This window comes from Schistosoma haematobium, chromosome ZW (genome assembly GCF_000699445.3).
Source record: "Schistosoma haematobium chromosome ZW, whole genome shotgun sequence".
In the NCBI taxonomy this organism is placed as follows: Eukaryota; Metazoa; Platyhelminthes; class Trematoda; order Strigeidida; family Schistosomatidae; genus Schistosoma; species Schistosoma haematobium.
In genome coordinates this window covers 57,499,119-57,514,598 of record NC_067195.1, presented here as the reverse complement: position 1 = coordinate 57,514,598, position 15,480 = coordinate 57,499,119, and the positions used below count along the sequence as shown (strand labels likewise).

General features: G+C 31.0%; 1 protein-coding gene across 2 annotated transcripts in view; it reads left to right on the top strand.

Moving 5' to 3' along the window:
- Positions 1-12,332, top strand: part of SCHIP1_1 (Schwannomin interacting protein 1) — an 85,694-nt gene extending 73,362 nt beyond the window's left edge. Inside the window, exons 10-12 of one of the 2 annotated variants that reach the window (XM_051211857.1) lie at positions 4,486-4,591; positions 5,670-5,763; positions 10,315-12,332. In XM_051211857.1, coding sequence (XP_051071966.1) covers positions 4,486-4,591; positions 5,670-5,763; positions 10,315-10,522 — 408 coding nt within the window. In that variant the 3' untranslated portion in view covers positions 10,523-12,332. The remainder of the gene's footprint in view (positions 1-4,485; positions 4,592-5,669; positions 5,764-10,314) is intronic. The other variant, XM_051211858.1, reaches the window with a different exon arrangement.
- The last annotated feature ends 3,148 nt before the right edge of the window (positions 12,333-15,480 follow it).

Sequence of the window (15,480 nt, the reverse complement as noted above, 5' to 3'; positions counted from 1 at the left end):
ACGAAAAATGAATCGTTCTAACATGTTAGAAGGATTGGGTGGATAAATTCTTAACTTTTTGACACGCTTTTGTATTTCAAGTTATGGTTAACGTATAAGGAAATTCGTTATGTATATTATATTTATGGAAATCTAGTTCTCAATGTTGATCTGTCTAATCTGATCAATCGTAGCATATTTATATTTATCACATAGATAATTTTTATCACAGACAAACATTTGGATGTGAAGTCGCTCTATTTTAAAGACTACATTTCATATAAATTCACTTGGTATTGTTTACTTGAATCTTCGTATTGATGTTTAGGACTGTAATTGATCAGTCCCTTATTGGCATATAGGCACACTGTGCGTATTCCCTCGATATTGCCTTAAGTCACGATCATTATAGGCAAAGATGGATGGTGGCTATCAGTGGAAGCGCGTTTCGTCCTATTTAGGACTCGTCAGCTGGATATACTTGCATCTCAGAGTGAACATCAACTCTGAGATGCAGGTACATCCAGCTGAAGAGTCCTAAATAGGACGAAACACGCCTCCTAGATTCCACTGATAGCCACAATCCATATTTGCTTAATTTCATATATCTTATAACTGTTGCGTAATACATTGAAATACATATCGAATGATTACCCATTAGGGTATAATGATATTTTAAAAAATCGAATATTAGATAGAAAATGGTTGTTAAACTATTAAGTAGTTAAAATTTAATTTAGATAAAAGTATTTTTAGTGTGAATGCATATTACTTTTATAAACTTGTGATTTATTTATGCATCTTTATTTACACTCTCGAAAGTGGAAAGATGTAAGAAAGCGTGTTCAAGAGTTACATGTCGTCTACTTAAACAATAATAATCATTTTTCTGTTACGAATATTTATGCAATTGTTTTTTGTTATAGTTAAGTATAATTGACTTGGGAAGAAAAGATTTTCTGAATAGATAAGTTAATTTTACAGAATTTTAGACTAATGTTTCTGTTTTTACTGGGATATTTCAATATTTTGATTATTTACTAGATAAATGAATCCCAAAATCTCTACTTTTGTATCTGGTTTGCCTCTTAAAAATACTACTAAACTAATTTTATTTCAATTGAGATCATGAACCGATTGATGTTAGACCACCATTGAAAACCTGGAAACACTGGATACTAGTTTCATCCTAGTATGGGACTCCTCAACAGTGTTCATGCAAGACCCCACACGCGAGACTCGAAATCTAGGACCTATAGTCTCGCGAGTGAACGCTTAACCTCTAGACCACTAAGTCGGCGTCTAACGATGTTAATGTCTAACTTCAACTAATCCACAACTTTATTTCTTTGCCTACTTTTCTGGGAATGTTTATCAGGTTTATTTATAGAATATTTTTTTGTAACGATATAAGATTAATGATTGTTTTCAGATTTCTATTTAGTACATATTGATTCTTGTATAAAATCTTCATCAGGATTTATTTAATCCACGCCTAATTAATCGATAATCGGGTGGAACTGATTACTAAGAAGTATTTCTTGTGTGTGGTTATTTTTTCTTTACGAAAAGAATACGTCATGTTTTAGACTTATTATTTCACTCAATACTTTGTAATATTTATATTGCCTATGTTATTATTGTAATATAATCATCATCATTCAAATATCTGCTCAAAATAAATATTGAAATTGTTCTTTTGAGGGTTCATTAAATAAGCAATAAATTTTTGGAAACTTAAAATCATGGATTTTTTGTGTGATTAAAGTTTTCCTATTTCTGATATTAAGGAATAAATTCTGATCATTCTCTACTGGTTAATGTGTATCCTATGCGTAATCCCTTGGTACCACCATTTGTATTGTTTATTGAAGCAAAAGACTATTATTTCCAAGTCCCTGTATAAACATCATTGTTGTTATGCAGGGACATATGACTGGCAAGTCTCAACAGGATAAAACACATGTCCTGCATTCCATTGCTATAAACAATCCATCAATCTAATAAACCTTATGAATTTTTGGGATTTTTTGGTAACATAATAATTAAAGGTTAAATTACAATAACACTGCTCTTTGTAGTATCAAATTATATATATATATATATATATATATATATATATATATATATATAATTTGATACTATAAAGAGCAACTGTACCATAAGTAGTTTGTATTTGAATTTATATTCATATTTGTGGTAACTTGTGGGTTTGTGCCCCATTAATGTATAACGTAATGATATCGCCAATTAAAGAACAGTGAATTATCGACTGGATCAATGACGCATAAAACCGGTACAAGCAGTCTGGAGTCTTTATCGGTCCTCCTTCCTGCCTAGCTTTGCCTGTTGAGTCCAGAACACTGATCTCATCCTCTACGATATGAATCTGTGTTTCAAACATACTGGGTTTATATACAAACCAAACAGACCATATCGTACTATAAAATAAAAAAATAACATTTGTACAAGATTTAGCCAAAAAAAGGCTGTGAATGTGGGAGATAGTAATTGATAGACTGGGCATAACTCAAGAGTGGTAAATTGTATAATAATAGTTAAAAGGTCAAAATAATGCCTTATAATAAGAGGAACACGAATATGGATAGCTTAGTTACTTAAAAATTATACAATAAAAATATACGTTTAGTATTAGTCTAGAAATAAATCTTAACAGTTACTATTCCTTATTGTCATCGGGATATAACAATAATGTGTGATGAATTTTATTATCATACATTGAGAACACTTCATCCATTACATATCCATCATGAATTATAACATCAAACAAATATTCTTAATAGTTTTGTGATGTTAACCATCTTTATACTGAATAATGATCAACATTATACTGACTATAAAAAAACCTATGTGATTCTAACATTCCTACTAGTTTCCAATTACATTTCTTAAAATATGAATTTAAGCAAACCGAAAAGATGAAAAAAAATCTTTCCATGTACTTTATTCTATTAAAATCTTCTTTTAAAAGTAGTATAATCTGTTGTTAGTTGACATAGTGAATTGGGTACACTTTAAAAAGACAGTAATGTTAAAGAATGTAGAAAAAAAAGTTAAGGAATGAATTTTAGTTACCTTATTTTTACGCAATAGGCGTTAACAAGGATGTATATTGTTTTTTTCTTGCCAATTAGTTCATACATGTTCATTGTGTTCAGTGAGATAATGTAGATTCATAAGTATATGTGAGAAATGTAGATTAAATATTGGTGGAAATTGTTAAATTAATTAATTCACTTTATCAGTAATAGTGTTACACACAAAAAACCATTAAAGATTGATGAAGCCTAACCACTAGTCATATTAATAACTAGCAGGCTAATTGAAAATCGTTTAGTAATTCTTGTAATTGATAGAATAATGGGTTCGCTTTAAAAAATCTCAACGTTTTTTTATTTCCCATGCTTTGTTTATTTGATTACTTACTTACTTACGCCTGTTGCCCCTCGTTGAAGAGCATAGGCCCCCAACCAGGATTCTCTATCGAACTCTAAACATTGAGCTTCTGATTGTTAATCTTATATTCTCACGATCACTCCATTCTAGCTTGTAATCAATTAAACCCTACTTAGCTCTACTCAGTGAATTTCATCAGTTTATGTTATGCTCATCTTAAATACAATCGTAAATCAGAAGATTTCTCTAACTTCAATGATCATTAAACTGCATATATTTTGGTTCCATCAAATTGATCGTTATTTTTTGTACTAATATTTATTTTATGGTTCTAGTAAATATTCACAGTAAAGTAAAAAGTCTTAGACCATTACGTGTTTTGAATGAGTTTCTTATTGACCCCGATTAAAATTATTCTTCATTATGTAAGTAATTAAGTTTAACATCTCTACATTTCACTCAAAGAATATGTAGTATCTTTTACAATTCTACTATAAAATTTATTATATAACCTTTTATTCAGTTAAGATAATATCAGTGTTTTTGAGCATTTTAATGAAATGGATCTTTGGTACGTCTGTAATTTATGGAAAACCTTTGAGTCATGGTAAAGTGGCCTTGAGAAACGTGGACCACCTACTAGGGTGAAAATAGTGTTATAAATTAGTGTAAGGAATTAGAACTAAGAGTTAGAGAAGTTAGAGTTTGGAATTTAAGTTTTAATTTTCATCACAAACTGGCAGCAAGAATGTCAAAATATCATTTAACCCAAATCCAGAAGTCACTATCTTGAATCTAATTGATTCGTCTATAAATTATAGTCCTGCCGAATTTTCTAGTCCTTATTTGCATATGACTTACTAAATATTTAACACATCCTGAAGACTTCACATCTATATTTGTTTATTGACTACTGGATCCAACTAAATTTCTGTTCACTAGAAAATATACATTACTAAAAAGGATATTTTTATCCATGTTTTATTTACAGTTAATTTATAATTTTCCATGCAAGATGATGTCATATATTCCAATACTCCAAAGTAAATTGATAATACTTTCCCCTATTTATTTCCTTCAATCTATCAGCTTCGAGTTGACTATAGGAAGTTTCAAATATCCAAAGAAGAATTAATTCAATTCTCTATTTTTCAATTGAAAGTTATCATGAATGATTTGCATTCTAGAATCGAAAGTGAGAATAATAGTCTTGATTGTATTTATTCTCGTTTTGAATATTGTATAACAGACTGGAATTCAGTAGTCTAAATTGTTGAAAAAATTATTATGAAGAACTATCTTCACATCGAATAAACATTCTTAATCACATTGTTGGTACATTAAGTCGATATTGGAAAATATCTAGGAAAAATAATATCAGATTTTATAAGTTTGTAATGATCCATAACATTTTATGGTCGGATAAAACTGGTCAGACTTTATTAATTACTAATTTATAAATTTCAAATTAATTAATTTGTTAACTGATTAATTAGTATTTTTGTATGCATTGTATATTGATGTTATATCTAGAACTTGAATTTTTGCTATACTGCCCACAACTTGAGCACTCGAACGCTTGAACCCTCCAAGTCTCAAGTTAGAAGACAAAAGACAAGTGAAAAGGAATCTTATTCCAACCAGAGTCAAATATCGTACAAAACACTTGGGTATTTATATTTTTAGTAAAGACAAAATCATCATTACAATCGTCCAGTCCATATGCAGTGGTTTTTAGCATTTGTCCAATCGGGAAGCTACGGGCCGAGATTCTGAAATAACCTTCCAAACGATGACTGGATAGAATGTCCTCAGTTCTTCCAGAGCTCCTTAGAGCTTCATTGAGTTCACTGGGAGCCGTTTCCATGACTAGCGAACGAATTTCAGAGAATAAGGCTGATTCTATCAGGGTGTATGAATAATTTATAATTAGCAGTAGATTTTGTTTGATTTAGTAGCTAAATTTAAGCAGTAATTATTTCAATAACACTGTGACACATCTGATGAATTCCAGCTTAGAATTTAGTAAATCAGTTTGTAAAACAGTATGATAGATTCGAGTCAGGTTGAAAAAAATTGGATTGTTGCCAGCAAAAAGTTTGCCATCAATGTTTTGTGTATCTTAGTAATAAAAATGACCACGAGGTAAATACTTCAAATCGATCTCAAGCTGTTCAAATTAAATTGTTGTGAATGAATCCTTTATTTTATTTTGTATTATTGTCTTGTATTATTGATAAAATATTCCTGATCCTACTATTCTATTATTTCAGGTCTAAACAATTCTCTCATGTTGTCATTAGTCGAAAGAGATGAGTTGCATCTAGAACAAGGTGGTAAATTAATTGCTTTAGAAGATATCAAGTCGTAAGTTATTTTCAATCTTGTTTTGTATATTGACTTTCAATTAAATGATTTTAATAGTTGAATTCCTGAGCTGATCTAAGCTAGACCACCATAGAAAACCTAGAACTAGGACGAAACGGATGTCCAGTGCTTCCAGGTTTTCAATGGTGACCTAGTTTAGATCGACTCATGAATTTAAAGATTAAAATTACTACAATCTCCGCAGTTTTTCATTCTGAAAATCAAATAATTGATAAGAATTAGAAACAGTATAGTTTTATGGTTCATAATATCAATAATGGAAAGTTACTAGCCATTACTAATACCATCATAGCTACTGAACAAGGTAATGGCTATCTAGAGTCAGTATCCTCAATGGATAACATGCTAGTATTTTTAGCAAGAGACACTGAGTTCGAACGTCAGTGTTAATATCAACAATAAAATTAGTCAAAACGCGCATCCTGGACTCCCTTGCTAGTTACATATGAAATTCGCTGAACAGAATTTTGTTTAGTTAGCTTTAAGTCACACATTTTGTCAGTGGAAGGATTCGAACTTGCAGCTCAAATTTTAGGGTTCGAGTACTTTGACTAATAGTTCACCTCTACATATTGACTTTTACATTTGGGTTACTTGACAGAAACGTTAAGTATGTATTATGCCTTGTGATGGCTGACCCAGATTACGATCAGAATTCTAATATGGTCTACTTCGCATCTACTATTTTCTTGAAAGTCTAGTGTCCGCGAATTGACAAACTATACTCCAGATTAGTACTACTAACCTTTGCCGCACAGCTAAGACCCTATTGGTCTAGTGTCTGCTAACTTTTTTCTATGTCCTGCCTTGAGTCTAAAAGTCAGCAACCAGCTGTTACTATATCTTATGATGTTTCCGTACCGCATCATACTATAAAATATAAAATAACAATTATACACAAACAAGCCCAAATTTTCTGTGAGTAGGAAAGATTTTAAATAATAGACCGGTAAGAAGTCAGGACTAGTAAACTGTAAAACAGTAATTAGTGGGCCAACTAAAAGCTTATGATAAATGGAGTGTACATTCATAATCTGGTTACTTGATAATTATACAAAAAAATAAATAATAATTTGGAAAACCAGTTCTAGCTTTTATAATATTCGTTCTATCATAAAATTATACAATATAAGATTTGATGGTTGTAACTGTTGAAATCTGTGTAGAAGCATCAACGAATGAAAACTGATAGTAAGATTTAACAATTTTTACATACGCTTTTCGTGGATGATCATTGAAGTTAGTTGAAAATAGAAATAAATGTTTACAGTGTAACCGGTATATCTGTAACATGACTGACACTAGACTGTAAATGCCTAAGTAAACTTCACTCCTTTTACAATTATTTTCAGTTACCAAGCTCAAGTTCAGTTTACAAGAGATGTCACCTGATTAGTGTAATAAGACCGCACATTTATGACATAGCTAAGTAAGATGCTGCATAAAAAGCATCGGGTCTAAGTGTAACTGTTTACTGTTCATTTAACTTTTGTATTCAGTTTGGAAGTCGGAAAAAAGTGTGTTCAAATTAATTGGATTTCAGTAAAGTAACATTATCGATCTCCAAATCTACTTGTCAATATAAATGTCTTTCAAATGATGTCGAAAAATAGTTAGATGTGTTATTGAGAACTTGTTTTGTTAGTGATAAAGATTCCTAAGTGAGTAGTTTTTTTGATCAAATAATCTAAAAGCACCCCAGTAATTTGGAACGCCCGGAGGAATCGAGAAGAAATGTATACATGTTTCTCAATGACTTAGAATGTTTGGTCCTCTCTGTTAACTGTTTCACTAGTTTACATTTTTATTTATCCACACTGTTGTGTCTGTAAGGTAATGTTATGAGAATTCCATATTTGGCGTTATTCAATCACTGGTCAGTCGGTCAACAGAAACGTAGAAGATGGTATATATATGTAAACTCGTTCAAGTTGCCATACCCCATTAGCAGTCGGTCAGGCCAAATCACAGAACAGTAGAAATAGTAATAGTATGATTAGTGACTGAAAAGATTAGGCATCAAAGATACGATCCAAGAAGCAAATATAAATTACTAAAATAAAAACACAAAAATATTTATGAGGAGTTTAGAAGGTCAATATTTAGGGGAAGACAGAAAATGGATGCATCTGCGTCAACGCAAACTATTTCGGGCCGTTTCATTCAAAGTTTTTAACCATTGATTACGATAATTATTCAGCCCCCAACCAAGTAATCTACACCTGCTAACACAGCTCAGTTCAATTGTCAGTGACTTCATGAACTGATGCCTTGTTTTCGTTTGCCCACCCCTAGCTTTCTTCCAGCCTACCCCTCACCGGACAGCATTATCCGTCAAGGTAGACGTTAACACATTTTACATACACATACACACGTAGCACATGTTTTAACCATCTTAGTTGGTAAAGATTTACTAACTCACCTATTAATTTACCATCCTTACTTAGTACCTTATTCCAATGGCTGGTGAACAAAATGCAGATTCAATTCATTGTCCTTTTCTTGCATGTTTTGATCTTAATCAGCACACTTCTTAATGGCAGTTAAAACATGTCTCAGTTTTTACATCTCACTGCCTATTCTACAAAAGGCAGAGTAAAAACATTCAATAAATAAACAAACACGTTTTTTGAGTCGTTTATTATACTTATAATACAAACTGGAAAGCTATAACACCGTTTTTAAAATAGTTAACTGTCATTGTTGGACAGGGCAAACATTTGATTATTATTGAATAGTAAATATGTAAAATAAGTATAGACTATACACATTTTAACAATCACCACTTTTAAACAACAATTAAATCAAAGTACACTTCAAAATGTCGGTCATTTATAAAGTATTGAGGTAATTCAAAGATTTTTCTTAATTCACTTGTGCAGATTTCTATTTCAATAATCATAGTAATAATTGATCAATCAGTAGTAAATTGATTGTATTAAATGATATGCAAGCACTTTTAGTTTTGCATGAACGGATTGATGGAAAATTATCAAATTCAATAATTTTCATAAATTCCTCCTATACTATAAAATAGTTTTACGACATTATTATCTTGAAATTACTAATGGAAGGTTACTGAAAATTCTAAGTCTCACTTTATGTTTTTAGTTAACAAGCTGTAAATGTATAATATATTGAAACACTTCAGTCGACCAATTGGAATTGAGATTGTGGTATGTGCTACCGATATCGACAGATATTAGTAGTATGTATCACCAATCGAAAGTAAAATGCCTGGCGACAGAAGGTTAATAAGTTTGAAGAGAAGAGAGCGAGAGCAGAGAGTGATTGATGTAGAGACGAAGGGACAACAAAGTCTGCGACGATTGATTGTTATTTTTCAAATGAAGTTTTTTTCTGTATCGTCCCAAGATTTTTCTGAGAGATTCTGTATTTTTGTATTTATACATCTGGTTGTGCCCACTGGTGTTCTCAGTCATTACAGGATAACACTTCATGTATTTTACGCGAAGTTTAAAGTGAAGTGATACATAACATGTATGTCGTTATTCACCAAATTAACAGTATTTGGTTCGTAAAATATTTAAAATCAATGAAAATATCTATTGTACAACCAAAATCTTAATTTTAGATGGGGCTTAAGCTAAATAACATAAAATGCATACTCTTAAGAAACATCATGTTAATGTACGTGATCTAGTTCAAATATTCAACTTTTCATAATCTTACTCTCAAACCCAACCCTAAGTTTCTCAAGGTTGTACACAGTATGGTGATAAAGCAATAGATTATAGCTCATTTCAGTTCGTGTTGAAAACCCAGACCCCATTTTCTAAACGTAACTCAAAACTCCAATTAAACTATTATTACCTAACCCTAACTTTTTCGCATTATAAATGATTTTTAGTTGGTTATGAAAACCTCAACTTACAATATTAAATTCACTCCTATATATATATATATATATATATATATATATATATATATATATATATAATGTGAATTTGTCTTTTTTCGTTACTACGAGGTATAATTTGACTTGTGAGGGTTAATTATCACGATTAAATCTGTTATTCCACTGTTATTACTCTCCATTGTTAACTAATTTATAACTAGGTAGCGTTTCCTAATTTGCTGATAAGTCACCCATGGTCGTCTGTATATTATAGTTTAACCTAACAAACTTGATTCGAGGAGTGAGTCAATTTTTTTAAGTGTATATTTTTTATTACTGGGGATTGTAGTTTACTGGCTTTTTAGAAATTAAAGATTCTGAGGCTGTGGTTTATTTGTTCATAGACAGATATAAATTCTTTACCATTTTCTACTAAATTTGATGTAAATCTATTTTGGTTCACGAAATATCAAAACAGTAGTCTAATTTGAATGTATCTTATGGATTTGACGAAATCGACATGTTAACTGTACTGAAAATTTTCATTTATATGGCACGTAATTTCTCTTCATCATTTAGGGTAACTTTAGCTTCGTTTTTAATAAGTGTAACATAAGATTTTTTTTTATCTATTTAAGCTTATCAATATCTAATTTCTTTTTTCTATTTAGCTGGATTAAAGAACTCAGTATTCGTTCATCAATTCCTCAAGTTAGGCGACAATTATTTCTCAATCTTTCAAGTAATTTATCAAATAACACATACAGTAATGATATTTTTCCTAAACCTCAAACTAAACATAACACTTTACCAAAAAGACCTCAATGGATGACATCCTTATTTGGTCGAGCATCACAGCGACATACTCTCTCATTATAAGATTATATACTAATTTTCTTTTTGTATATCTCAGATTTCATATATTTCCCTAATTGAAAAATTTATGGTCTTCATAAATATGTCTTGTTCATTCCTAAATCCTTCTTCTATTTAACTTGTCTAATTCCCATCCTAAATTGATCAGTACTTGTGCAGCTAATCATTTTTCTTCAATTATCTAACAGAGTAATTGATATATGACAGGATCTAAAATAATCTGTTAAAAACAAAGTCAGATGAAACGTCGAATTTATCGATCAGAAACTTCTTTTTGTTTTGCCATCATAATGTTTATTTCTATGCTAAGATATATGATGATTCGTCTATTTACTTTTTCTACAATATTTGAAACTCATTGTTGAAACTACTATTAATAATAAATAAATAAAGTTTGTTAATATGTTACAACACAATACTTTTCATTAGAATTGTCTTTATTCTCTTTATATGTGTACGTTGATTTTATGTCAAAAGTACAGTAAAGATGAAGAAAACACAAGGACAACCATTCAACCGAACAGATAATCATGTATGTTCACTAGTCATTAGTTTGTTAATGGATTTCGTTAGTATTTTTTTATGAGAAGTCATTACTGGTATCGTTTAATCATATGAAGATTAAGACAGATATATTTAATGATCGTCGTTTTTTTTAAGTTATGAGTTAAAATACTCTTAAAATGTTAACCATTGAATTTTAACTATATGGTCGGGAAATATTTTTCTTGTCGTTAAGATACCTGAAATCTAAAGTGCACACCGTTAAAGAGTTCACTAAATTAAAAAGAAACTATTTCTCATTACTCCTTGTTTATTAACAGTTCTTTAGCTAATGACAATCAGCCATAACTAATGTAGAATTGAATGCATATATATATCAGTCCCACTTGTCGCATTACATCAGCATAGTGGTATGAAGGTATCAAGATAAATGTGAGAATAATTAAAACAGTAACAATATTGATGGTAAAAAAACGCACTTGGAATAGACATTATGATTCGAGTAGAATGAAGAAATTCATAGAACAAGACAGTATAAGGTGATTTTATAACTTAAGATCTCAGGAAAGATAATGACTGAATGTATTTGTGCTATTTTGAGCTATTCTAAGTCACATCACCCGACGTTTCTAGCCATTAATTATGAGCTAATGACAAGTTATGGTTAAAATTATTCAAAATCATTTTTGAAGGTTAAAAAAATAGTACATATCCAAAATATGATTGTACGGAGTTCAAAATGACTTCACTTAATAGACAGGTTTCATGATTCATTATGAAATGATTTCTGATTAATATCAGTGTACAAATGTAAGACATATACATTTTATTCTTAGTGATAATAAGGTTGTACATTTTGGTTTCCTTGTTAACCTTTTATTATTGATTTTTATGTTGATTAGTATCAATTTATCAAAAACTAACTTCAAATAGGTAGCATACGAATTATTCCTAATAGTGGAAGTAGATTTAAAAAAACTCGGATTTACACTACAAAATAATGATTTAAAACTATTTCACCTCAAACTAGAAGCATGAAGAGCCATCAATCATATAAATTGCAATGATGTTATTCAATAATGTGAAACACTAGTATAGAGTCACAATTGATTGATCACTGGGTGGTGATCAATCTCATGCTTGTCTAGTCCTTATTAGTGCAGATCGAATGCTATCGGTCATGTTGCAATGTGGCCACCAGTCTAGGTGACTCGACACTGCGGGCACTATGTAATGACATTAGATGGTGGTTGGAGGTAGTCAACGGGAAACCCTGGACCCGGGTTTCGTGCTACTTGGCACTCGTCAGCAAGGTGTACCTGTAATCTTGAGGGAACTGGTGCTCCCTGGCGGATTCGATCTCGTGTCACCCAGCTTCACAGTCAGAGGCGTTACCACTGAGCTATCCGAGCCGTGACTAACCTCCTGTAGGACTGAGATGTAATCACAATTGATTGATCACTGGGTGGTGATCAATCTCATGCTTGTCTAGTCCCAGAGAATCCCACGTCGTGCGTTACTTTCCGATTCTCAGGCCGATTAGAAAAAGCGGAAAAGTGATGAGTATACGATATGGTGTCGTGGTATGAAAGAAATCTGTACAGGACTGGCTTCACGTGGTCCTTCATGACTCCCTGGTTGAGGTCCTGGAGATGGTGCAACACAGTGATTTGAGACGTTATCAGACATGGCTCAGAGTAGAAGCGATTGACCATTCTTCAGTAACTTTCTTCATAAATGTGAACGTAAGCTTCTTGAACTGAAAGAATTCTTTCTGGTTGTATTTTTATAACTGAACTGTTTTTCCCATTATTATTATTATTACTATTATTATTATTATTTCACTCTCATACACTAATTTCTGTTCGTTTTAGTCCTCCCTTTTCTTGTGCTCACTTTACATTCTCTATTTCTTCACAGCCCCTCATTCCTATTGTGCGGCACACAAGTATTTGGTGTCCCTTCGTATCAATATTTATGTGTTCAAATAAGTAGATATTTCTTATTTAGCAATATCTTCATCGTTTGGGTTATTCTTTTGATTATTATTTGTCAAGTCCTTCGATCGCTTTTGTGGACACAGATTGATAACAGAGATTTTCAATTAATGTCTTATATTAATTTCTGCATTCATGAAACAGGGAAAAATAGCCTTTTCAAAACGTATGATTTCAAAGACACCTAATCAATTTGTTTGGTGATATAAAAAAGTCATATATAAAATATTTATAACATCTAGTTACTTAGTGGTACAACTGTGGTCATCTACATATAATCGTTTGTTTTATTACAGTCAAGGATTTCTGTTGTTTACATTTTGATAATAATATGTTTTTAAGACAATTCAGAATCCAGTTTTGATAATAGCTTGAAATAATAACAATCCAAACTCGAATTGCTATTATGATATGTGATTCTTCTGTCATATTTCATGTTTATATGTGTGTTGCTAACTAATCTTCAGAGTGCAAAAGCTTATCCAAAGTATATTGTGCTTTACGAAGACACTCTATTATGACAACTACAGAGGACGTGGTGTTTAGACCTTGGAATTCCATTTTGAATATTAAGAACCCAACCGATACTAATTTACTGTGATAAGATAATATTATTGGTGTGTGACACTAGGTATCTTCGTCACAATCTGTAAGTAGTCTGCTTTTAATAACAGCTTAGCTCACTTGTGGACTACCTAGAATGCTACTATATTTTGTTAATCAGTAAATTTGAAATGTTTCCTTATTTTCTGTTTTCATATAGACATAGTCAATTTTAAAATGAACTAGATTTCGTGATCGATCTCGTCCATAGAAATTGTTGAGCAATCTATCCTGCCATCATTAATTTTTAAATAAAGTCATATCTGATTACAGATGCTTTCTAAACAGTTTCACGAATGACTTTTTGACCGATCATTAGAATATTCAAAGACTTGAAAAGAAACTCTAGTTATCGTTGAAGTAGCTATAAACGACCATTTTCATTGATCTAAATTCTTCATAATAAAAATCCTGTATAAATTATTGTCGGTGTCGTATTTCAAATGCATCGAAAGAACAATATTCTATATGTATACCGTAATTTTTTTTCTTACTTCTCAGTACTCATGGCTTAAACAATAATCACCAACTAGTTAAATAATTTCCACAACTAAATATAATGAACATTCTTGATCAAGATAACAAAAAAGTAGTCTAATACTATTTGGCATTAATTCATACTTATTCCCACGAATATTAAATATCTTAAGTAGTTTTCATATTTAATAGTTTGGTTTCAAAAAACAATATTTTTTTCTGTTACCAATCTTGTTTAGACTCCCTAATTTAACGTGGAAAAATATTTGTATTCATAAGTTAAATAACACGAAATTTATTCAGATAAATATACGATCTGTTTCTGGTATTGGACATTTGATGCATAACGCATAACATGAATCTGAGTTGCTTTCTGGTTGCATATCTACTTCTAATATTTCTTAAGAAGGTGAAACTGGATCAATTTTACAAACAATGAAGATGATTGATACTATATGAGGACATGATAACATAAGTTCGCCTATACCAAGCTAAATTTTGGCTATCTATATTGGATATAGAGAAGTTGTAGATCTAGAAAAGTCCGAAGGTTCTGGGTTCGGATCCCGTGTGCAGGATCGTGGATGCACACTGCCGTTAAGCAGTCCCATACTAGGATGAAATGGCCGTCCAGTGCTTTCAGGCTTTCAATGACGGTTTAACATTGATCGATTTATGATCTCAACCAAAGCTTGACAATCTCCACAACCCTTTACTGATAATAATATTATGGTTTAACTACCCTCTTATTTGTAAACAAATTATTTTATTTACCTAATTCTGTTCGGTTAACTAATAATTGTTTTCCCTTATATCCCTATTGACAAACATTTAAAATCTTATAACATTTTTTTCTTAGGATTTAGCTTTGTAGTACTTGTGTAATTTTCAAAATTAAAATGTTGCCGCCCATGTTTATTTTATTACATTCTTTCTTCTTTTTTGGGGGGAAAGTTACCGTCCTGTTGTTGTTTCTGTCGATTATTCATTTTGTAGAAATTAAACTTTACGATTATTTATTTTGAGTGTTGTTTGATAAATCGTTTAACATTGATTATTGTTATTTCTGTGAAAAATCATGTCAAATTAAAAACCAAAATCTTTAAACCAATAAACTACTGAATTTCAAGGTTTCTCGTGTAAATTGTCCTTTATACACTTAATTTCAAATAGTTTTATCATTCCCTTTGAATCCGTTTATACTACTTGATTTCTCATTTATTGTTATTTAAATAATTTTAGAGACTTACGTTATGTATGTAGCTCTAAATTTCATTTGATTGTAGTATAAGCAGAATGTTATAAATCCAAGGTTCAGACTTATCAGTTTATTGAGTCTATATTCTTAAAATGATCCGTATTCGTCCCACGATGTTCACA